This window comes from Anabrus simplex, chromosome 5 (assembly GCF_040414725.1).
Source record: "Anabrus simplex isolate iqAnaSimp1 chromosome 5, ASM4041472v1, whole genome shotgun sequence".
NCBI lineage: Eukaryota > Metazoa > Arthropoda > Insecta > Orthoptera > Tettigoniidae > Anabrus > Anabrus simplex.
Genome location: NC_090269.1, coordinates 170,081,010 through 170,104,378, shown reverse-complemented (window position 1 = coordinate 170,104,378; position 23,369 = coordinate 170,081,010). Strand labels below are relative to the sequence as shown.

At 41.4% G+C, this 23,369-nt stretch overlaps 1 protein-coding gene across 3 annotated transcripts in view; it reads right to left on the bottom strand.

Annotated features, from left to right (window-relative positions):
* Nucleotides 1-23,369, bottom strand: part of Mctp (multiple C2 domain and transmembrane region protein) — a 1,410,470-nt gene that overhangs the window by 372,889 nt on the left and 1,014,212 nt on the right. The window contains exon 8 of one of the 3 annotated variants that reach the window (XM_068227784.1): nucleotides 2,564-2,574. The exons of the other annotated variants lie outside the window; for them this stretch is intronic. Within the exon in view, the coding sequence (XP_068083885.1) occupies nucleotides 2,564-2,574 (11 nt within the window). The remainder of the gene's footprint in view (nucleotides 1-2,563; nucleotides 2,575-23,369) is intronic. 3 annotated transcript variants of the gene reach the window in all.

Here is a 23,369-nt window from a genome sequence, read left to right as displayed (position 1 = left end):
CAGGCGGCCTCACCTGCTATGGTGAACGGGGGCCTTGTAGGGGGATGGGAAGATTGGAAGGGATAGGCAAGGATGAGGGAAGGAAGCGGCCGTGGCCTTAAGTTAGGTACCATCCCGGCATTCGCCTGGAGGTGAAGTGGGAAACCACGGAAAACCACTTCGAGGATGGCTGAGGTGGGAATCGAACCCACCTCTACTCAGTTGACCTCCCGAGGCTGAGTGGACCCCGTTCCAGCCCTCGTACCACTTTTCAAATTTCGTGGCAGAGCCGGGAATCGAACCCGGACCTCCGGGGGTGGCAGCTAATCACGCTAACCACTACACCACAGAGGCGACCATTGTTATTTCACCTAGTGAAAAATGTTAAATTGCCTCTAAATCTTGTTAAGTTTCGATATTTTTGAAAATATAACCTTTATTGAAATTTTAGGTTAATCTTTTGGCCTTGTAGTTAGACCCATTCCAACCCGCACCTTCTTTCACCTCTGCTGTTCCACAGATACCTCGGAACACTCTATATCTCTAAATAATCGAGGTAATTCGAGATCTCAAGGTTGCACTGTATTAGAAGGTGCTCAGTGCCTAGTGTTTGTAGATTTACCGGTACGTAAAAGAACTCCTACGGGAAAATAATCCTCCACCTCGGCCTCCAAAAACCATAAAAGTAGTTAGTGAGACGTAAAACCATTATTATTATTATTATTATTATTATTATTATTATTATTCAAACACTTCCGCATACTTCAAATGAGCACAGAGTCAATCGCTGACAACATTTTTTTTAAATGCTATTTGTTCGGGGCGTCGACCTAGAAAGATCTTTTGCCCCTACTTGCACCTGTGTGTATTTGGAAATTGCGGAAGTGTAAAGTGTTGAATGTGAAGAAAGGAACGTTAAGGACGACACAAACACCCAGTCCCCAGCTCAGAGAATATATTAATCACTTACAATTAAAAAACCCTGATCCGGCCGGGAATGGAACCCGGGGCCGCCGGGTGACAGGCGGATGCGTTACCACCTACACCGCCGGGCCGGACAACAACGAATTTAGTGAGTCACTTAATGAGGGTTTCCCAGATATAGATTAAGTAAACAAGTCACAAGAATAAACTTCATTCAAATAGCTATTATGAAATACGTTCTACGAAGCTCGACGACATATATAGTGGCTGTGAAAGTATGTGCCGTCGTGTTTAAACGCTAATAAAACACCAACCTAAAATACAACCACACCATCGCCCGCTTTCAAATAAAAATCGGTATAAAATACAAAAATCATTGTACGTTTTCGGTATACTCGTACATTTGTTTCTTTGCAAGTTGCTTTACGTCGCACCGACACAGATAGGTCTTATGGCGACAATGGAACAGGAAAGGGCTAGGAATAGGAAGGAAACGGCCGTAACCTTAATTAAGGTACAACCGCAGGGTTTGTCTGGTGTGAAAATGAGAAACCACGGAAAACCATCTTCAGGGATGCCGACAGTGGGGTTCGAACCCACTATCTCCCGAATACTGGATGCTGGCCGCACCTAAGCGACTGCAGCTATCGAGCTCGATTTTTCGGTAGAAAACGATTTGAAACCAACAACTTCGACTTTTCTGATGAACTCAATCTCGATTTCGGAAGACCATCCAGTATCAAATGGACAGCCTATTACAAAAATAATAACAATGTTTTTGCCAAAATGTGTAAAGTACTTAAACTTCAGAAATATATATTAGCTGATGTACCCTTGCTTCGCTACGGGATTCTCAGAAAGACTGTCTTTGTGGTTTTCCTACCTGAAGTCGTCAGAGGGAATGTAGTGATTAAAAGCAATGTTATATAAAACACTCGAGCAAATTAATAAATTGCACATTTTCTCACTTTTAACGAACAGTACTACGGTGCCAATCTAACAGTCCAAAGTTCCAGTGTTGCAATGACTAGACCGCAGACAGCTGTGAACACTTCTCTGACATTATTCTGTTAAATATGCACACTGCTCATTCCAATCAGTGCCTCAGAGTAGGAATTGAATAGCTCGAATGCTATGATGAACCAGTCTGTTACGTATCAGTGGTATCAGAAATGTATCTAACTCCCCAGCTACTTCCCGCCAATGTTCAGGCAGGCTGTTATACTCGGTACGACCGGGTGAGTTGGCTGTGCAGTTAGGGGCGCATAGCTGTGAGCTTGGATCCGGGAGGTAGTGGGTTCGAACTCCACTGTCGACAGCCCTGAAGATGGTTTTCCGTCGTCTCCAATTTTCACACTAGGAAAATGCTGGGGCTGTCACGTAAATAACGTAGGGGCTGCTTCCTTCCCACTCCCAGCCCTTTCGTATCCCATTTGTGTCGGCGCGACGTAGAGCAAATAAAAAAAAACCCTCGGTATACAGCATTAATCCCATAGAGTTAGTAAATAACACACTAGAGGTAGCATTGGCGCCACCGTCTACGAGACAATCACTGTAGCGAGCGGAGCATGTTGAAATCGCAGCTGTTTGGCAAAAGGCTCACTCCGCCGTACTCATCAATGTAAATTGGGACCTTTTAAAACTCTGTGGATGTAGATACGATTTACATTTCTAACATGTAAACATTCTCAGATACTACAGTATACTTGCGATGCTTCTCTCTAGTAAAAACGAGAGCCCTAAAAGCAAAAATACAGGAGAAATGAGTGATAAAAGAGGACGGTGTTCAGGTGCAGTTAAGTAACACAAAATCAATTTGCTGTTCATATTAGGTCTTCTAACAAAATACGTTTAGAAGGAGGGCACGTATATTTTGCTATCTTTTGTGTAAATGGCCAGGAATTTGCTATAATTCTGCCCAATGACCGAAAATGTCCTCTCTCGTACGAAGCGAATGAGAGAGTTTTTAGGCCTAAAAACGTTGGCGAGATTTTGGGGTAAACTAGACCAAATATTGTCATCGCCGGTTTAGACGCTGGCTTTCTGAGCCCAAGTTGGCAGGTTCGAGCCTAACTCAGTACGGTTATACTTGAAGATGCTCAAATATGTCAACCTCTTGTAGATAAATTTACCGGCACATGAAAAATCTCCCGTAGGAAAAAATTCCGACACCTCAGCGTCTCTGAAAACCGCATAAGTAGTTAGTGGGACGTAAATCCATTATTATTATTATTATTATTATTATTATTATTATTATTATTATTATTATCGATGTTTTCTAAATGCAATTGCAAGTGGAAATATGACACTCGCTTATGGTTTTAGCCTCTTATGGAGTTTTTATTTAGCTTGTCGTGAAATGTATGATTTGCTTTAAGATTTTAACTTGTAAAATGGAAAGGGAAAGTGGTAAATTATATGATTGAAGAGAACTGAAAAATTACAATAATTTTTACAATTTGCTTTACATCGCACCGACACAGATGGGTCTTACGGCGACGATGAGATAGGAAAGGACTAGGAGTGGGAAAGAAGCGCACATGGGCTTAAATGAGGTTCATCCCCAGCATTTGCCTGGTGAGAAAATGGGAAACCACGGAAAACCATCTTCAGTGCTGCCGACAGTGGGGTTTTAACCCACTATTTCTCGAAAGCAAACTTACAGCTGCGTGGCTCTAACCGCATTACCAACTGGCTCGGTCATTAATTTACGTATTTTGCTTGTATAGGCCTGTAGTGCTATCGCCATTTAAGGGAATAATATTCACGAAAGTAAAGGACTCAGATGTTCACACGGTGTTGCACATTTAGGCTCTAAGTTTTAAAGTTTGGTAAGGTATGAACGGGGACTGCTACAGTACACGTACTATACGAAGGGAAAGCAACAAACTGTATACACAGAAAATATATCCATTAGCTTTTAATACTATAAATACACACAGAAACTGAAAAACGGAGCACAGTTCCAGGCTATCATGCACAACTTTTCTTATTTTCTTTTTTGTACCAATTTGCTTTACGTTACACCGACACACATAGGTCCTACGGCGATTATGGGACAGGAAAGGGCTAAGAGTGGGAAAGAAACGACTGTGGTCTTAATTAAGGTGTAAAAATTGCAAACCATCTTCAGTGCTGCCGACAGTGGGGTTCAAGCTGACAGCTACGTGACCTAAAGCCTGCAGCCACTCGCTCGGTATCATGCACATGATTTTTCTGCATATTTGCTTTCAAAAGCATGGCCATTCAGCGAAAGGAAAATGTCATCCCTTATATTTCCTAAAACTTTATTTTCAGTCTTCAAGGAAAGATCCAAAGAAACTCATTCGCGCCGACAGGGGAATCGGTCGCGAAGTCAGCCCAAGTAGGCCAAAGTATTATTGTATACGCACGGAAATGAATTTCAAGGAAACGTACCTGTGAAATGATACGCCACTGCCCTTTATGAACCTCTCTATGCAGCCATAAGTTGCACAGGAGACTGGCATTTTCCTTCACAGAAGTATATACTTCAATTTATCGGGAAGCTCCAGTAGTGACAGTGCCAAACAATACAGCTTTTGCCAAACAGCGCGCTCGTTCAACTTCGCACGCGACTGCAGCGCCAATGCTACCTCTAGTGTATAATATACTAACTCTATGATTAATCCCATCTTTCGGAGATGAATGGCAACACAGACACAAAGCAAATTACAACAAACAATGGTCAATGTAATGTTATTGTTGATCAATGTTATGAGCTTTCTGTATTGTAGGCCTTCACATTCAGTTTTCTTTCGACTCTGTAATATAAGGCCATCTCTTAAAATTAATTATACCGTAGACTGTAGTTCCTTATTCCCCGACTTTATATACCGATTTTCATTAAATTCTGTTTACCCATTTTCTCGTGACGGCGCTGATATGATCTTACCAACTAAAATCCATATTCATGAATATCTCCGTTATCATAGCCGGTACGGTCAAAATATATAAGACATAAATGATCGGAAATTTAATACTATGTAACTTTATTTATATAGTAATTGTCAATAAGACCACTAATAACACAAATATTCGAGAATTAAATATTGGGCCTTCCCCTAAACTACCATTTCGCTCAGCGTGAATAAAGTTATTTATGGCCTAGATTGTAGCGACTTATTCCCCGACTTTGCATACCAATTTTATTTACGACTAGCGAATGTACCCGTGCTTCGCTACGGTATTCTACATTGTATTCGAATATCGAAGTAAATAGTGTACATGCAGTAAATAAGATTGTTTTAAAATTGCATGTCTCTTAGCGTTATCCGAGAAAGAGCATGGGGAGGTCCCCGTACGTTGTTTCCATTGTAAAGTGTTTGTTACTGATTTGTGATATAACGGCAGGCTCACTTGCCTACTGCCATTCACAATCGAGTTGGAAAGTTTACATTATAATTGCAGGCCCCATTGCCTACTACGCGGACAGAATCGATTTGGGGAGTTTTCGTTAAAATGGCAGCCCCCCCCCTTTCCTACTTCCAGACAGATTACAGTTGAGGAGTTTCTATTATAATGGTAGGCAATTACCCTACTATCACTCGAAATTGAGTTGTGCAGTTACCATTTTTAATGCCAGGCCCATTTTCCTACTGCCAGCCAGCTTACTGCCAGTCACACCAAGTTGGTGAGTTTCCATCAAAATAGCAGTCCACTATGCCTAATGCCAGTCACATTTTAGAAGAGGACATTTCTTTATAATGGCGGGCACCCTTGCCTACTGCCAAACACAATCGGGTAGGGGAGTTTTAAACAAAACTGCATGCTCACTTGCCTTCTGCAAGTCAAATCAAGAAGGGAACTATTCATTACAATTGTAGGCCTTCCTCACTAATGACAGTTACACAGGAGTTGGAGAAGGAACCCTTTCCTACTGCCAGTCAAAGTCGGTGTGGGGAGTACAGATTACAATATCAGACCCACCCTTTCTCGATTGCTAAAAATCGACATCAGTGAATATATATAGATAGACATACGAAAGTATATGCGTGTTTACAATATTGAAGACCTTCATTTACAGATTAACTGCTACTAAACGTACGTCATATCGACAAAGGATTATACCATAAGACACGCCGGATTTAGTGGCCTAAATGGCTGGTCCTATGAAATGTCATCTATTCTTGGGTGAGATTGAGTTAGAAACGTGGAACAGGGTAAAGGTTTTGTAAGATTATCTCACATTACATTACTTTTCGGATAATTATGTGACAGCTGCATACATAGCATTTGGCTCACATATGCCTACTGGGTGGGCCAATTTTCGTGAATAGTATGATGATTCTGTATTTCATATAAGTAATTGAAAGTATGAATTATGCATGTGAAAATTCCAAATTAATAGCGAAAAATCAAACGTAAAAGGGATACAGATACGGCAAAAAGTCATAAGACCAAGGTTGTAGATCATTCCAAATTGAACGGAGATTGTGCAATCTGTTATGTGATAGGAATTTCCCAAGGTCTGCACCATCATTAAAATTGCCTGCATATTTCGATATTCTTCAGGGATAAAAAGTAAAAAATTTAATGATCTAGGATGTTTTCCTTTCGTTACAGGCTAAAACGTATAATTTTGTCAAATTTCAATTATCTTCTTTTTCGTCTGGCAGATTATGCCGCAATCTGGATTTTGGGCGAGGCGGGTAAAAATTAGGACCTTCAGGAAACTAAACAAAAAATTATGGAGATGGTCATTATTACCCCTTAAACATAAAGCTGTACGAAAATTTCGCCAAAATTTATATAGATAAGGAATCTGCTCCATGTAAAACACCTTTTGGGCTATGTCCGCTGGACTTAACCTGCAAAAGTGACCATTCATGATATCTCCCTTATTAATCCTGCTGACGAAAAAATGCACATGAAAAGAAAGGTTTAGAGGTGGAATTCCATCACGTTTCGTCGATTTCCAGTCAGGTTGGTCTTGTTCTGTATATATTGTGGAAGAGTAAAATCATCATTTGTGTTCCCTATAAACCGCCAGTCCATTCCGGAACATGAAATGTTATTTACGTTTAAAACCTACCTTCGGACAGGTGGATGCTAAATATAAATTTTGGTTCGAATGTCTTCAGTAGTTTTCAAGTTGTAAGGAATACGCTTTACACGCACCCGCTCGTGAGTCAAGTCCGATGGGAATTGTACAGAAAAACGGTCCGTTAATGATATCTCCCTCATTAATCCTCGTATCGAAATGATGCACATGAGAAAAAAGGTTTAGAAATTAATTTCTACCAAGGTAGGTAGATTTCCATTAAGTGTGGTTGTGTATATTTTGTGGAAGTGTAAAATCACTGTTTCGGTTTCGTATAAACCCCCAGTCAGTTCAGGGATTTAGAAACAATATTTGCCCTAAAACCTATCAAGGATAGGTGTATTCTAAATATGAGTATTGGTGGAAATACATCCAGTAGTTTGTAGCACTCGCGTACATACGGCGTAATAAAGGAAGAAAATAATACAGTTAAGAAAGTTGAAACTAATAGAAAATGGATTATAACTGAGGACCGCCGGATAACGACAAATATGTAAATGCCAAGTTAATGTATTGGAAAATCAAATGCCCCTCAATAAATTATGCTAGTGTGAGTTATGGATATAATAAAGCGGTAACAGAGGAGAAATTTAGGTCCAGTGACCTTAGGTAGACAAATAATAAGAAGATGACTAATGGTGTTATTACTTAATCTATTCGAGGGCGGTTATAACATCCAACGATATTGACGCCTCTTTTGCCTTCTACCCAAGGAACAACCATGAATTTAAAAGCATGATGAGGAAAATCGCAATACGTTACTTCCCTGCTGGCATGCAGTCAGAGACGTTGCCATGGTAACCTGTAGGTTCGTTGTCGGTCTGTCGGTCACTCAATGCAGAGCATGATAACAGCGGAAAATTGTAAATTTCTCCGTCATGTGAAGAGTAAGGTAAATTATGAACATAATGAAAATTGTTTATAATGAAGAGACGTTTTACGTACGGTAAACGAAGTTTACAGAAAATCAATAGTATAAGAGAAAATGGAGGAAAACCATTGTGGTTTTCCTATAAACCCCCCATCTATTCAATGATTTGAAAATGATATGCATATCGAAACCTTCCCCAGGATGAGTGTACTCTAAATGTGAAGTTTGGTTGAGATCTATCCAGCCGTTTCGAAGTGAGGGTGGAAAAACCATTCTGGTTTTCCTATAAACCCCCGGTCTATTCAAAGATTTTAAAATAATATGCATATCGAAACCTTCCCCGGGATGAGTATACTCTAAATATGAAGTTTGGTTGAGATGTATCCAGCTGTTTCGACGTGATGGTGGAAAAACCATTCAGGTTTTCCTATAAACCCCCGTCTATTCAAAGATTTTAAAATGATATGCATATCAAAACCTTCCCCGGGATGAGTATACTCTAAATATGAAGTTTGGTTGTGATCTATCCAGCCGTTTCGACGAGATGGTGAAAAAACCATTCTGGTTTTCCTATAAACCCCCCGAGTATTCAAAGATTTTAAAATGATATGCATACCGGAACCTTCCCCGGGATGAGTATACTCTAAATATGAAGTTTGGTTGAGATCTATCCAGCCGTTTCGACGTGATGGTGGAACAGACAAACAGACAAACAGACAGACAAACAAACAGACAAACAAACAGATACGAAACGTAAAAACCACCGATTCGGTCTTGAGTTGACCTAAAACGGATAAATATCTGAAAAATTGGCAAAAGAAAAGAAATTACAGACAGCGGACCCCCTACAATTTTATTTATATAGATAGGACAACTAATAACAAATATTTGAGAATTAAATTTTAGGCCTTCCCCTAAACTACCATTTCTCTCAGCGTGAATAAGATTATTTACGGCGTAGATTGTAGCGACTTATTCGCCGACTTTGCATACCTATTTTAATTAAGATAGGACCACTAATAACATAAATATTTGCGAATAAAATTTTTGGCCTTCCCCTAAACTACCATTTCCTTCAGAGTGAATAAGAGTATTTACAGTTTATATTGTAGCAACTTATTTTAGAACTTTACATACCGGTTTTCATTAATAACATAAATATTTGAGAATAAAATTTTAGGCCTTCCCCTAAAGTACCATTTCTCTCAGAGTGAAAAAGATTATTTATGGCCTAGATTGTAGCGACTTATTCTCGGATTTTACATACCGATTTTCATTAAATTCTCTTCAGCCGTTTTCTCGTGATGCGTGTACAGACAGACAGACAGACAGACAGACAGACAGACAGACAGACAGACAGACAGACAGACAGACAGACAGACAGACAGACAGACAGACAGACAGACAGACAGACAGACAGACAGACAGACAGACAGACAGACAGACAGACAGACAGACAGACAGACAGACAGACAGACAGACAGACAGACAGACAGACAGACATTACGGAAAATTAAAAATGCATTTCCTTGTTACTATGGACATGACTGACACAAAAATACTATCCTTTTTAAATTTTGAGCAATGTACAGACAAAACTCTTATTTTATATATTGAACCCATGACCTTTGTGCCCTAAGAACATTATGCAAAAATTGACAATTCAATTAGAAGTTCGATTCTTGATAGCATGGATTTGACATGTGACGAGGGGGCGATTACCTTCGGTCCCACGCTCTGGGATACGTGACGTCAGCCGCACGTGTCAACGGCGGAAGAATCGTAAGTCAGTTTTGCGAACTATTTCAAAGCGCGTGTACATGGCGTGACCCAAGCCAAGTAAAAAAAAATATAGTGCCTATCAAAGGAGGTCATTTATCCCACAAATCGAACACGTATAAATTTTAAATGTCCATGAACACTACCGCCAGAAATGTAGCAAGTATGTAGTCACTTTCAAAACTTGTAATTACAGTTTAGTTAAGTCAGAAAATGTATAGAAATTTTCTTGGCGACAAAGGGAGATACCCGAAGAGAGGGAGTAACTGGCATAAATATGAAGGGACGCCATGACGAAGCCTCCTTCTCCGGCATTTAGAGTACGAAGCGGACGAAAAAGTGTTGAGCTGCTCTGTGAAATCAAACAACAAAAGTAGACTAAGTTCAACCGCAGATTTTAGCCATTGTGGCTGGGGTCTTGACTCTATGTGGAGATAGTTCCTTGAGTGGAAATAATTGTACCAGATAGGACGGTCAAAGTACTGAATAAATTCTAATGTGATAAAGTAATTCGTGTGCGGAAGTAATTACAGTCCATCGTGTGCGATCAAAAAAAAAAGAGTGAAGGGCATTTCTTTTTTTAATGCTTTATTCCAGGAAACCTGAAGAAATATAATAATGAGCTGTAAAGCCATGAATGTAAAAATGGCTAAATAAAATGCCAGGGTCGCAGGTGAGCCCTATGACGAACACTGGTGTGACTACATAAGGTAATGTGACTTTCCATCTTACTACTTAATATATCTTGTTTCATGATCTCTAAAAGTGTATTTGAATGGGTATATACGACGCAGAGGTCACCCCTATTAAGTTTGTAAACGTTAGAGTACGACTAAAAGAGTCATTTGTTTATTTTCCACTTGGATAAATTTTTGAAGTCTTACGAGTGCCGTATAATGTTATAAAAAGTAATTGAATAGGGTTTCGAAGTGATATCACGTCCAATGTAGATCGTCATTTCCGTGTGCTTATTGCCTAAATTTTGTGATGTCAAATTAAGATGTTTATTCGACGTAAAAATTTTCTGTCTGTAATTTTGACGTTAATAATATTGAAATCCATGGCTACTCATTTTCAATCGAGTGGAAGCGCGCTGTCGGGTGAGAATCTAGCGTGATGAATTTGGTCACGGAGAGAAACGTTTTTCTAGGCCCACTTTAAACTGTGTCTGACTGGAAATAAAAAGATCTAGTAGAAATTTTCAGTCATTTTTCGTAAAAATCAAGTTATTAAAAATACGATATCATGTTATGCGAAGCTGTTCATTATTAATGCATTTGCATATTAGACGTCATGAATTCTAGTAAGGATTTTATTCCAGTTCTTTGTCGGTGATAGTTGTGGAGTTGGGAAACAGAGGTTAGTTTTGTCGTATGAGTTGAGATGAGATTTGTGAATCAGGTTAGAGTCCTGTCATTCAAGCTGGGACATGGAAGCCCGAGGAATATTTTATAATGTTGGGAATGGAAAGAAATATATAGAAATCCATAGCGGTATTAATTTGCGACGCGTATAATTAGTGTGGGCATCTTGAAGCATAATCTGTGCATTTTGTTGGTTAGAATATCGTATTTGTTTAATTATGTCGGCAGAATTTAAAAGGGAACATTTTGAGAAGCCAACCAAGTAGAACAGAACAGGTGCTTCATGTCACTGCCAAGCGGGCGAGGGTGAAATGCCGGCAGCTGATAGAGAAACACACAGTGGGGATAACGGGACAGGCGTGGAATTGAGATTGTATTCTCGGCCGGGGAGAACTTTAAATGCTGGATTTAGTTGAAATTATCATCCGGTAATAACCTGAGTATTGTGGAATACAGTGAATTTGTTTAATTGGGGACGTAATGAACATTTGAAACCACGAACTTCGAGTATAAAGAGTACTAGTAACCAAATTCAGGGTTGTCCAAAATACAGAGCGATGGTCGTGATAATCGTTTGTCTGTGAGGGATGCGCAAAATTTATAAATGGTATGACGAGATATGACATCGTAATTATATGGCGATTTGCTTTGGTTTGTATGTAGATTATTAGGATACCCGAGTGTTAATAATGGCTAGGATTAGATTAGATTTAAAGTGTGAGATCATGAAACGAGATATATAAACTGGACATGAATGATGTAGTCTTTTCAGGGGCGTAGCCAGGGGGGGGCGGTTACTGGGGGTTAGAAAATTAGATTTTAGATTGTAAACTGAACATACCGTTTGAGATAAAACTGCTGACCTCGATCATATTGTTCTTGTTCTGTATTTTAAAGTAAGAATTTTGTAATGTATTGCAATCTGAATATCACATACAGTAATTCACTCTTGTATCAGTATCCTTATGACAGTCATGCATGCGCGTACCAGACACGCACAAGCACAAGCACAAGCACTTTCATTATGTTATATCTTAATTTTGTAACTGTAACCCCCCCCCCCCCCATTGGCCGATCCTGGCTACGCTACTGAGTCTTTTCTAGATAATAGGGAGCAACAGATAAACATCGATAGGATTTAAAAATTGTGAGATCACAATTGCGTAGGAATTTGTGAAGAAACCAGAGTCCGCGGAGATAGAAATTGTTGTTCTTTAACATTTCATTAAATCTGTACCGGGCGGTACACCTCCACGCCGCTAATTTAAAATGTGCGCCAATTGAAACTTCTCTGCTGGAGGAAGTCTGAACTTTATTGACGGTATTAATTTTCAAATTTCTCAGAAGATGTCACTACGTGGAAAATTTGGAGTTTTTGAACTGTGTCATTTTCGACGTATTTTTGTTTTGCTTGTAGAAAGAAGTGTGAACTTTCTCTTCTAGAGGACACTACTGAAGATCAACAATAGTGCACCCTAGTGCGGAGTGAAAGAACTGTGTTTTTTTGGAGAAATTTTTATTTCAAAAGTTTGTTTCTTGTTAAATTTCTTTCTGTTATTGTTTAAGTTGGCTGTATAGCCCTCTCTTTCCCCTTGTTTTGTATTTAGCCAATCCCGAATTTCTTTTATTAATTTCTGACCAATCCGATGTATCTTCCCCCAACTGGGATATGTTGCTGTACCCTACCCAATAAAGTGATTGTGGGCGGGTGTTTTCTTCCCCTAAACGCCTCGAACTTTCCGCGAGAGGATATAAACAGCTGATTTTAGGGTCTCCGGGCCACTTCTGTTCCATCTTTCAGTGTGTAAAGTACATAGCAGGGGGCGGGAAGCGCCTCTTTCTTCGGCGACAGTCAACAACCAGGTAATGGCCGACTAATTACTTCTTTTCTTGCTTGCTCAGCAGTTTAACTCTCGGGGCGGGTCCGAAGTTTTTCCATTATGTAACCTTCCGTAAAATGTAAAGAAACTTGTATCTATTCTATCTTTTAAACTACATATTGGGATAGAGAGTGCTTAACCCTCTCGAGCTCCCACTCATATTGTTTTGAGGTGAACTTATATTTTTCTCAACCTATTCTTCTTCGACTTAATGTAAATTGTTTCCTTCTTAAGTCACCTCTTTAGTATGGGATTAGCCCTTGTATTAACGGCCTAGTGCCAAGTAGGTTTTAAACAAAGCGTATTAGGAGCGCAAGTTCGCCTCCTCTCAAATTGTTATTTTAGAGGTCAAGTAATTAATCTTTTCTCACTTAGTAGACCTCAGTAGGTTGGGTATTTTACCCCTGTGTCTATGTCCAGAGAGGACAACTTGAAGGTGGAATTTGGTGTGGCCTTTGAGAGGCTTAAAGTTGAGAGCGAGTGGCTCTTTCTTGAAAATTAAGTGTTGTATGCCTCGAGGAGGCTTTTCTGTGTAATTTGGAGCAAGTGCTCTGGTACATGAACGGGGTTTTCGGCCCCTCTGGTAAAATTTATTTTGGAGTAAAATCGGGCTAATTGCTCAAGAATTGTGAATTTGGGGCTCGAAGCCCAAATCCTGTAAATCCTGTAATTGGAACTGTTGTTGCCTTGCTACTCTGTACCTGCCGTAATTGTTATTTCTTAATTTTGAAAAGAAAATATAACCTTGTTAAATTTTAAATTAATTTTACTTTCGTAGCTTGAGACCTGTTCACCACCCCGCACCTTCCTTCACCTCTACCTACCACCAAAACACGGTAACAAAATCATTTAAATTTATTTAATTATTAAATTCAGTGAAACCGCATTTTGAAATAACTTTAATCAAGCGAATAACTTGGAGATGCATTCTGGAAATCTTAATTTGTTTTCTGGGGAATATTTAAATGGTAAAGTAATGATTAAGGGGACATATCCGAAGGAAATGGATTTTTCTGCCACAAAGTTTGTGAGCATTGCTATTGTTGTAATTATTGAACTTTGATTGATTGAGCAGTGAATGTGCTGGGGATAGTAAAGTGGAAACTTTGGTCATCAACCGATGTAACTTAATTGTGTTTAGCCTTCAGCCTAGAAACTTGGATGGTCCCGGGGTCATCAACCTCAGTGACTCAGATTAGGGCCATATGCCACTGTAGCATCATTTTCCTTGCGGTCATCATCCACAATGACTTTAAAGTAACTTAGAAGTTTAGATGTCGGTCCATGACATAGACGCAGGTCACATCGATTCAATTAAGGGTCCATGTCGTATGACCACAGTGTGGCACACACCGATTGGACGGCCTTAATTATACCCAGAGTCCAGAGTTCGTGTTACGAGGGCTGGACCATAACGAATCACTATGATGGTACATGTGGTCTCACATGGAAGCCGAATTTAAGGATTTCCAGACTTTCCTTTCTTAAATAATTAATAATTGAGACAATGGTTTCTAGTAAAAATGCCCATCAGGCAGTTACGTCAAAGTCTCACACCAGTATTCTGACCTTTATGTAAAAATGATTGTGGTGTCCAGTGGACACAATTGACTTCTATGATACCGTTGACATATCAGAATGCTTCAAAATTTCCTGAATAAATAGAAATCTTTTAAACAGACCTTTCATTCAAGTAGATAGATTAGAATTACTGAACCCTACCTTCACCTCAGCAAGTGACGAAGAACCCGATACGACCCAAGAGACAGATCTCATGAACTTTGCTGATAGGTAAGAAAGGTAGGTATCCCTCAATATGGACCAAAGAGTTCAATATATAGATAGTGCATTTCATAATCCACCTAAATTTCATGAAAACTGGACAGTGCGTTTTCATGTAATAGTACTACAAAGTTGTTGTTTACAAAAAACGGGCAAGAAAATAGGTACTTTTTGCACTCCGCCTAATATAACATTCACGACAAACAAAATAAAAATATGCAAGTACCACCAAAGAACGCAGCATAAAACAAGCTTTACGATGGTGTGACTATATTTTAGATTGGTGGACTGGTTCAAATTTTATTAGCGTTTAAACTCGTTCACACATACTTTCTGGGCCAACAGTACACAGTGTAAGATAATTGATTAAGACAAATTAGGTTCATCGAAAGGGGGGTAGCAGCCTTTCGGTAGTTGCAAGGGCGGCAGTCTAGATGATTGACTGATACGGCCTTGTGATAATACTCAAATTGGCTTAGCTGTGTTGATACTGCTACACGGCTGAAAGCAACGGGAAACTACAGCCGTAACTAACTCCCGAGGACATGCAGCTCTCTCTGTATGAATGACGTACTGATGATGGCTTCCTCCCGGGTAAAATATTCCGGAGGTAAACTAGTCCCCCATTCGGATCTCCGGGTGGGGACTACACGAGAGGGGGCGATCATCAGGAAGATGGATACTGACATTCTGCGAGTCGGAGCGTGGAATGTTAGAAGTTTGAATCGTTGTGGTAGGTTAGAGAATCTGAAAAGGGAGATGGATAGGCTAAAGTTAGATGTAGTTGGTATAAGTGAAGTACGGTGGCAGGAAGAACAAGATTTTTGGTTAGGCGACTACCGAATTATCAACACAAAATCAAACAGGGGAAATGCAGGAGTTGGTTTAATAATGAATAAGAAAATAGGGCAGCGGGTAAGCTACTACGACCAGCATAGTGAAATAATTATTGTCGTCAAGATAGACACCAAACCAATGCCCACCACAATAGTGCAGGTCTATATGTCTACTAGTTCAGCGGATGATGAAGAAATCGAAAGAATATACGAGGAGATAGAAGATTTAATACAATATGTAAAAGGTGATGAGAATGTAATTGTGATGGGAGACTGGAATGGAGTGGTAGGCCAACGAAGAGAAGGTAGTACAGTAGGAGAATTTGGATTGGGACAAAGGAACGAAAGAGGAAGTCGGCTGGTTGAATTCTGCACTGAATTTAGTCCTTGCCAATACTTGGTTCAAACACCACAATCGACGGCTGTATACGTGGACGAGACCTGGAGACACTGGAAGGTATCAAATAGACTTCATTATGATTAGGCAGAGATTCAGAAACCAGGTGTTGGATTGCAAAACTTTCCCAGGAGCAGACGTGGACTCTGACCACAACTTGTTGGTCATGAAATGCCATCTGAAGTTGCAGAAATTGAAGAAAGGAAAGAATGCAAAAAGATGGGATCTAGACAAGTTGAAAGAAAAGAGTGTGAGGGATTGTTTCAAGGAACATGTTGCACAAGGACTAAATGAAAAGGCTGAAGGAAACACTATAGAGGAAGAGTGGAGAGTCACGAAAAATGAAGTCAGTAGGGCTGCTGAAGAAATGTTAGGAAGGAAGAAAAGATCAACTAAGAATCAGTGGATAATTCAGGAGATACTAGACCTGATTGATGAACGACGAAAATACAAGAATGCTAGAAATGAAGAGGGCAGAAAAGAATACAGGCGATTAAAGAATCAAGTGGATAGAAAGTGCAAGGTAGCTAAGGAAGAATGGCTGAAGGAGAAGTGCAATGATGTCGAAGGCTGTATGGTCCTGGGAAAGGTAGATGCTGTATACAGGAAAATCAAGGAAACCTTTGGAGAAAGGAAATCTAGGTGTATGAATATTCAGAGCTCAGATGGAAAGCCACTTCTAGCGAAAGAAGACAAAGCAGAAAGGTGGCAGGAGCATATCCAACAGTTGTATCAAGGTAAAGATGTAGATAATTTGGTTCTGGAACATGAAGAGGCTGTTGATGCTGATGAAATGGGACACCCAATTTTGAGGTCAGAGTTTGACAGAGCTGTGAGTGACCTAAATAGGAACAAGGCAGCTGGAATTGATGACATTCCCTCTGAATTACTGACTGCCTTAGGAGAAACCAGCATGGCAAGGTTATTTCATTTAGTGTGCAAGATGTATGAGACAGGAGCAGTCCCATCCGATTTTCGGAAGAATGTTGTTATACCTATTCCCAAGAAAGCCGGTGCTGACAGGTGTGAAAACTACCGCACCATTAGTTTAGTATCTCATGCCTGCAAAATATTAACACGTATTATTTACAGAAGAATGGAAAAGCAAGTTGAATATGAGTTGGGAGAAGATCAATTTGGCTTCAGAAGAAATGTAGGAACACGTGAAGCAATCCTGACTTTACGTCTCATCTTAGAGGATCGAATCAAGAAGGACAAGCCCACGTACATGGCATTCGTAAATCTAGAAAAGGCATTCGATAATGTTGATTGGACCAAGCTATTTATGATTCTGAAGATGATAGGGATCAGATACCGAGAATGAAGAATTACCTACAATCTGTGTAAAAATCAGTCTGCAGTGATAAGAATCGAAGGCTTTGAAAAAGAAGCAGCAATCCAGAAAGGAGTAAGGCAAGGCTGCACTTTGTCCCCTCTCCTTTTCAATGTTTACATAGAACAGGAAGTAAAGGAAATCAAAGAGAAATTTGGAAAGGGAATCACAGTCCAAGGAGAGGAAATCAAAACCTTGAGATTTGCCGATGATGTTGTTACCTTACCTGAGACTGCAGAAGATCTTGAGAAGTTGCTGAATGGTATGGTTGAAGTCTTGGGTAAGGAGTACAAGATGTAAATAAATAAGTCCAAAACAAAAGTAATGGAGTGCAGTCGAACGAAGGCAGGTGATGTAGGAAATATTAGATTAGGAAATGAAGTCTTAATGGAAGTAGATGAATATTGTTACTTGGGTAGCAAAATAACCAACGATGGCAGAAGTAAGGAGGACATAAAATGCAGACTAGCACAAGCAAGGAAGAGCTTTCTTAAGAAAAGAAATTTGCTCACTTCAAACATTGATATCGGAATTAGAAAGATGTTTTTGAAGACTTTTGTGTGGAGCGTGGCATTGTATGGAAGTGAAACATGGACGATAACTAGCTCAGAAAGAAAGAGAATAGAAGCTTTTGAAATGTGGTGTTACATAAGAATGATGAAGGTGAGATGGATAGATCGAATCACGAATGAAGAGATACTGAATCGAATTGGTGAGAGGAGGTCGATTTGGCTAAATTTGACGAGACGAAGAGATAGAATGATAGGACACATCTTAAGACACCCAGGACTTGTTCAGTTGGTTTTTGAAGGAAGTGTAGGTGGTAAGAACGGTAGAGGTAGACCAAGGTATGAATATGACAAGCAGATTAGAGCAGATGTAGGATGCAATAGTTATGGAGGGCTGCATCAAACCAGTCTCTGGACTGATGACTCAAACAACAACAGGTTCATACAGGATGATACGAATTTGTAATCTTTATAAATCGTAATTTTCACAAAGGAAACAGAAAACCCCACATTTTTCTGACTTTAATGGCAAAAACAAACACAAACAACTAAACAGTTCTTTATTTGGTCTCCAAGAAGTATTCGTCTGCGCCTTCTTGTTATTTTAATACTGCTTTAGGAGTTCTATACTTCGCGGGACCTACTTTTCGTAACCCCGGCAGGTCTTCTTGACATCGACTTCAAGTTTTCAGTCGTGTTTGTCGGAATTTTACACTACTTTCCCAATGAAACTGCCTTTAAATCATTTTTACTGGAAATTGATCTTGTTCCATCAATCACCACTGATCTGCATTTAGGGCAGTGGGTATTAACGAACTGGTCCGACAGTCAAACAATTCCAAATATATTTTTCTTCCATAACAAAAGGTCCTGGTTGAACTGGTCCGACGGATAGTTGGCAGTTAAGAGGCAAGAATTCCCGAATGGGTTCCTAACCTAAAACCTCACCCCTCAACAACTGCCTCTTTTCACAAGATTCAGTGCCAGTTTTCAGACAGTCCCAGAGCAGCGTAGTACTTAGAAGTGTCCGCTGTTTTCCATGTTAGTGAGATGGGCTTTACGTTAGTCGTCTTTCAGGGATTTAAATAATCAGAAAATGACAAGACACAATCGGGTCAAAAGTGGTTAATCTAACCCAAACTGATCTAACCTAACCTAACCTAAATATACTGTATTTACTGTATTGCCCTGAGTCGTTTTATTGAGGCAATTTGTATAAGATGTGACCGGACGATAAGGCTTCTTTGATCCTTGATTTTGATATCTTAGTGTCGGACCAGTTCGACCCCACCCCCTGTGCTAACCGTCGGACCAGTTCAAGCACACTAATTGGTTGATCTCCAAATTCCTGTAACCATCGAACCAATTCGACAACACCCAAGCCAGTCGCCTAGGTGGCAGATTCCTTATCTGTTGTTTTCCTAGCCTTTACCAGGCAACACAGACCTACCCATCCAACAATCACAAACACAGTTAAACTCTATTCTCCCGCCTTCTTCCCAAGATCTCCAGACCCACACAATCTAACATCACACTCCCACCAGATCATCAGACAACACCGTCCACAATCACACCACCCCCACTCGCTGACTCCCTGCCACCTCCCGAGCCCGGAACTGAGACCCCTTCAATCTCACAACCGGACAAGGATATACAACCCAAACAAACTCAAACAGGGAGCAGGCGTAACAAACCTGCCCCCAAGACCAAGCCTACACCAACACCTAATACTTCCAATACAGCTACATACCCCCGCCCACCCTCACCCATAACCCAGTGCTTCAATTGCCTTAAGTTGAACCACTCTGCGGCTTCGTGCCCAGAAGCTACCCGATGTAATAGATGTGGTGGTCCCCATCGCCACACTGTCTGCAAGGTACCAAGGGATCAAGCGAGGTGCGCGAACTACGAAGGTAGTCACGCTGCCTCCTTCCCTGGCTGCCCCTTTCTGAAGAAGGCAATTCGGGCACACTACAGACATTCACAACACCTGAACAGTCGCACCAACCCTCCCCCTCTGCCCAGGCACCAAATAACCCCGTTCTCGAACCCAGTACCACCAGTTCCCCATCACACTGCCCTGCCAAGCTATGACAATTCCACCCTGTTAAACCTGCTCCTTATCCAGTTACTCTCGACCCTAAACACGCCTAGACTACCAAGCAGACAGCTAATCATTAGCTAATCACATCAAGTATCCCATGCCCCGCCAAGAAACTCAACTCCTCATCTCATAACATCTGCACTGCCAAGTCAAACCCCCCTCACAATCCCAACCTACCTCGTCCTAAGCACTGTAACTTAAACAAGCGTTATGACCGTTAAGCAACATTTGGCGTGGTCACCACCTGGATGGGTGATCCGTCTCTTCAGACTACGTTGGACTCCGGCAACGAATATTCAACGATATCTCCTCACAATCGCCCCGCAAGTGAAGATATAATAACCGAAACACTCGCCACAAACCAACAACGCTATGCCATCGAAGAAGATCCGTCAAGAGAAAACACTCAAGGCCCGAAATGGGTCGAAGGGCTGAAATACTCATGGTGTAAGGCCCCACCTGCGCCAATGAGAAGGCTGCTGCTGCTGCTGCTGCTGAAATAACTGCAAACAATCTGGAAATGTATTGTACATCTTGCTTGGTAAATTATTCCATTCCCTAACTCCCCTTCCTGCAAAAGATTACTTGCCACAATTTGTCCTCTTGAATTCCAATTTAATCTTCATTATGATCTTTCCTACTTTTAAAAACACCACTCAAACTTATTCGTCTACTAGTGTCATTCCACGCCATCTCTCCACTGACAGCTGACATACCACTTAATCGAGCAGCTCGTTTCCTTTCTCCCAAGTCTTCCCAGCCCAAACTTTGCAATATTTTCGTAACGCTATTATTTTGTCTGAAATAACCCAGAAAAATTCGAGCTTCTTTTCTTTGGATTTTTTCCCAGTTCTCGAATCAAGTTGTGAGGGCCTCATACACCTGGAAGCATCCTCTAGTAGCGGTCTCACCGGAGAATTATATGCCCTCTCCTTTACATCCTTACTACAATCCCTAAATGGTAGTGGTGGAGATTATTGTTTTAAGAGGAAGTACAACTAGGCAACCATCCTCTATATAACACTAATCAGAGAGAAAAATGGAAGGGATCCGACACTTCGAAAAATGAAGGTATCGGCCAAAGGAATACAAGGGCCACGAAGAACGTGAAAATGGAAGACTCCCTAGGCCTCCATACGTAATACCGTCGGGGTCGGAAAAGAGCAAGAGTTGACCAAGAAAGGTCGGATAGGATAGATAAAAGTGAGGAGACTGGCACAAGTAGGTAAGTGGAGGCAATGTCAGGACTCAGCTAAGGGACCCGTGGTTGCCATCTCGCGCTCCAAAATACAGAGTCCCTGGGGCACACTTTTGGTCGCCTCTTACGACAGTCAGGGGATACCGTGGGTGTTATTCTACCGCCCCCACACACAGGGGGAAATCCCTATACCTTCATAATCATGTGCAGAGATCTGTACCCTTTACTTACAATCCCATTATATTATGTGACTACCCCAATGAAGATCTTTCCTTATATTAACACCTAGGTACCTACAATGTTCCCTATAAGGAACTTTTACCCCATCAGAGCAGTAATTAAAACTGAGGGGACTTTTCCTACTTGTGAAACTCACAACCTGACTTTAAACCCCGTTTATCATCATACCATTGCCTACTGTCCATCTCACAATATTGTTGTGATCTTTTTGTAGTGGCTCACACTCTTGTAACTTATTTATTACTATATACAGAATAACATCATCCCCCAAAAGCCTTATTTCTAATTCCAGCTCTTTACTCATAACATTTATATATACACTGACTGACAGTGACAATGCAACACCAAGGGGGAGTGGTTCGAAAGGGATGAAAGTTGGGGGAAAAAACAGAGTCGGCACGGAGGAATAATTGATGTTTATTTCAAACCGATATGCAGGTTACACAATGCGCACGGCATCGACTCAGTAGGATGTAGGACCACCGCGAGCGGCGATGCACGCAGAAACACGTCGAGGTACAGAGTCAATAAGAGTGCGGATGGTGTCCTGAGGGATGGTTCTCCATTCTCTGTCAACCATTTGCCACAGTTGGTCGTGCGTACGAGGCTGGGGCAGAGTTTGCAAACGGCGTCCAATGAGATCCCACACGTGTTCGATTGGTGAGAGATCCGGAGAGTACGCTGGCCACGGAAGCATCTGTACACCTTGTAGAGCCTGTTGGGAGATGCGAGCAGTGTGTGGGCGGGCATTATCCTGCTGAAACAGAGCATTGGGCAGCCCCTGAAGGTACGGGAGTGCCACCGGCAGCAGCACATGCTGCACGTAGCGGTGGGCATTTAACGTGCCTTGAATACGCATTAGAGGTGACGTGGAATCATACGCAATAGCGCCCCAAACCATGATGCCGCGTTGTCTAGCGGTAGGGCGCTCCACAGTTACTGCCGGATTTGACCTTTCTCCACGCCGACGCCACACGCGTCTGCGGTGACTATCACTGACAGAACAGAAGCGTGACTCATCGGAGAACACGACGTTCCGCCATTCCCTCATCCAAGTCGCTCTAGCCCGGCACCATGCCAGGCGTGCACGTCTATGCTGTGGAGTCAATGGTAGTCTTCTGAGCGGACGCCGGGAGTGCAGGCCTCCTTCAACCAATCGACGGGAAATTGTTCTGGTCGATATTGGAACAGCCAGGGTGTCTTGCACATGCTGAAGAATGGCGGTTGACGTGGCGTGCGGGGCTGCCACCGCTTGGCGGCGGATGCGCCGATCCTCGCGTGCTGACGTCACTCGGACTGCGCCTGGACCCCTCGCACGTGCCACATGTCCCTGCGCCAACCATCTTCGCCACCAGGCGTTGCACCGTGGACACATCCCTATGGGTATCGGCTGCGATTTGACGAAGCGACCAACCTGCCCTTCTCAACCCGATCACCATACCCCTCGTAAAGTCGTCTGTCTGCTGGAAATGCCTCCGATGACGGCGGCCTGGCATTCTTAGCTATACACGTGTCCTGTGGCACACGACAACACGTTCTACAATGACTGTCGGCTGAGAAATCACTGTACGAAGTGGGCCATTCGCCAACGCCGTGTCCCATTTATCGTTCGCTACGTGCGCAGCACAGCGGCGCATTTCACATCATGAGCATACCTCAGTGACGTCAGTCTACCCTGCAATTGGCATAAAGTTCTGACCACTCCTTCTTGTTGTTGCATTTGCTCTGTCAGTCAGTGTATATAAGGAAACATAAAGTTCCAATAATACTGGCTTGAGAAATTCCCCTTTTAATGATTACGGGATGAGATAAAGATTCACGTAGGTACTCTAATTCTCTGAGTCCTGTTTTCTAAAAATATAGCCACCCATTCAGTCACTCTTTTGTCTAGTCCAATTGCAATTATTTTTTGAAAGTAGTCTCCCAAGATCTACCCTAGCAAATGCCTTCGGTAGGTCAATCGCGATACAGTCCATTTGACCTCCTGAATCCAAGATATCTGCTAGGCTATAGCTTGCTAGAATCCTAGAAGTTGAGCTTCAGTGGAACGATCTTTCCTAAATCCGAACTGCCTTCTATCGAACTAGTTATTAATTTCGCAAACAAGTCTAA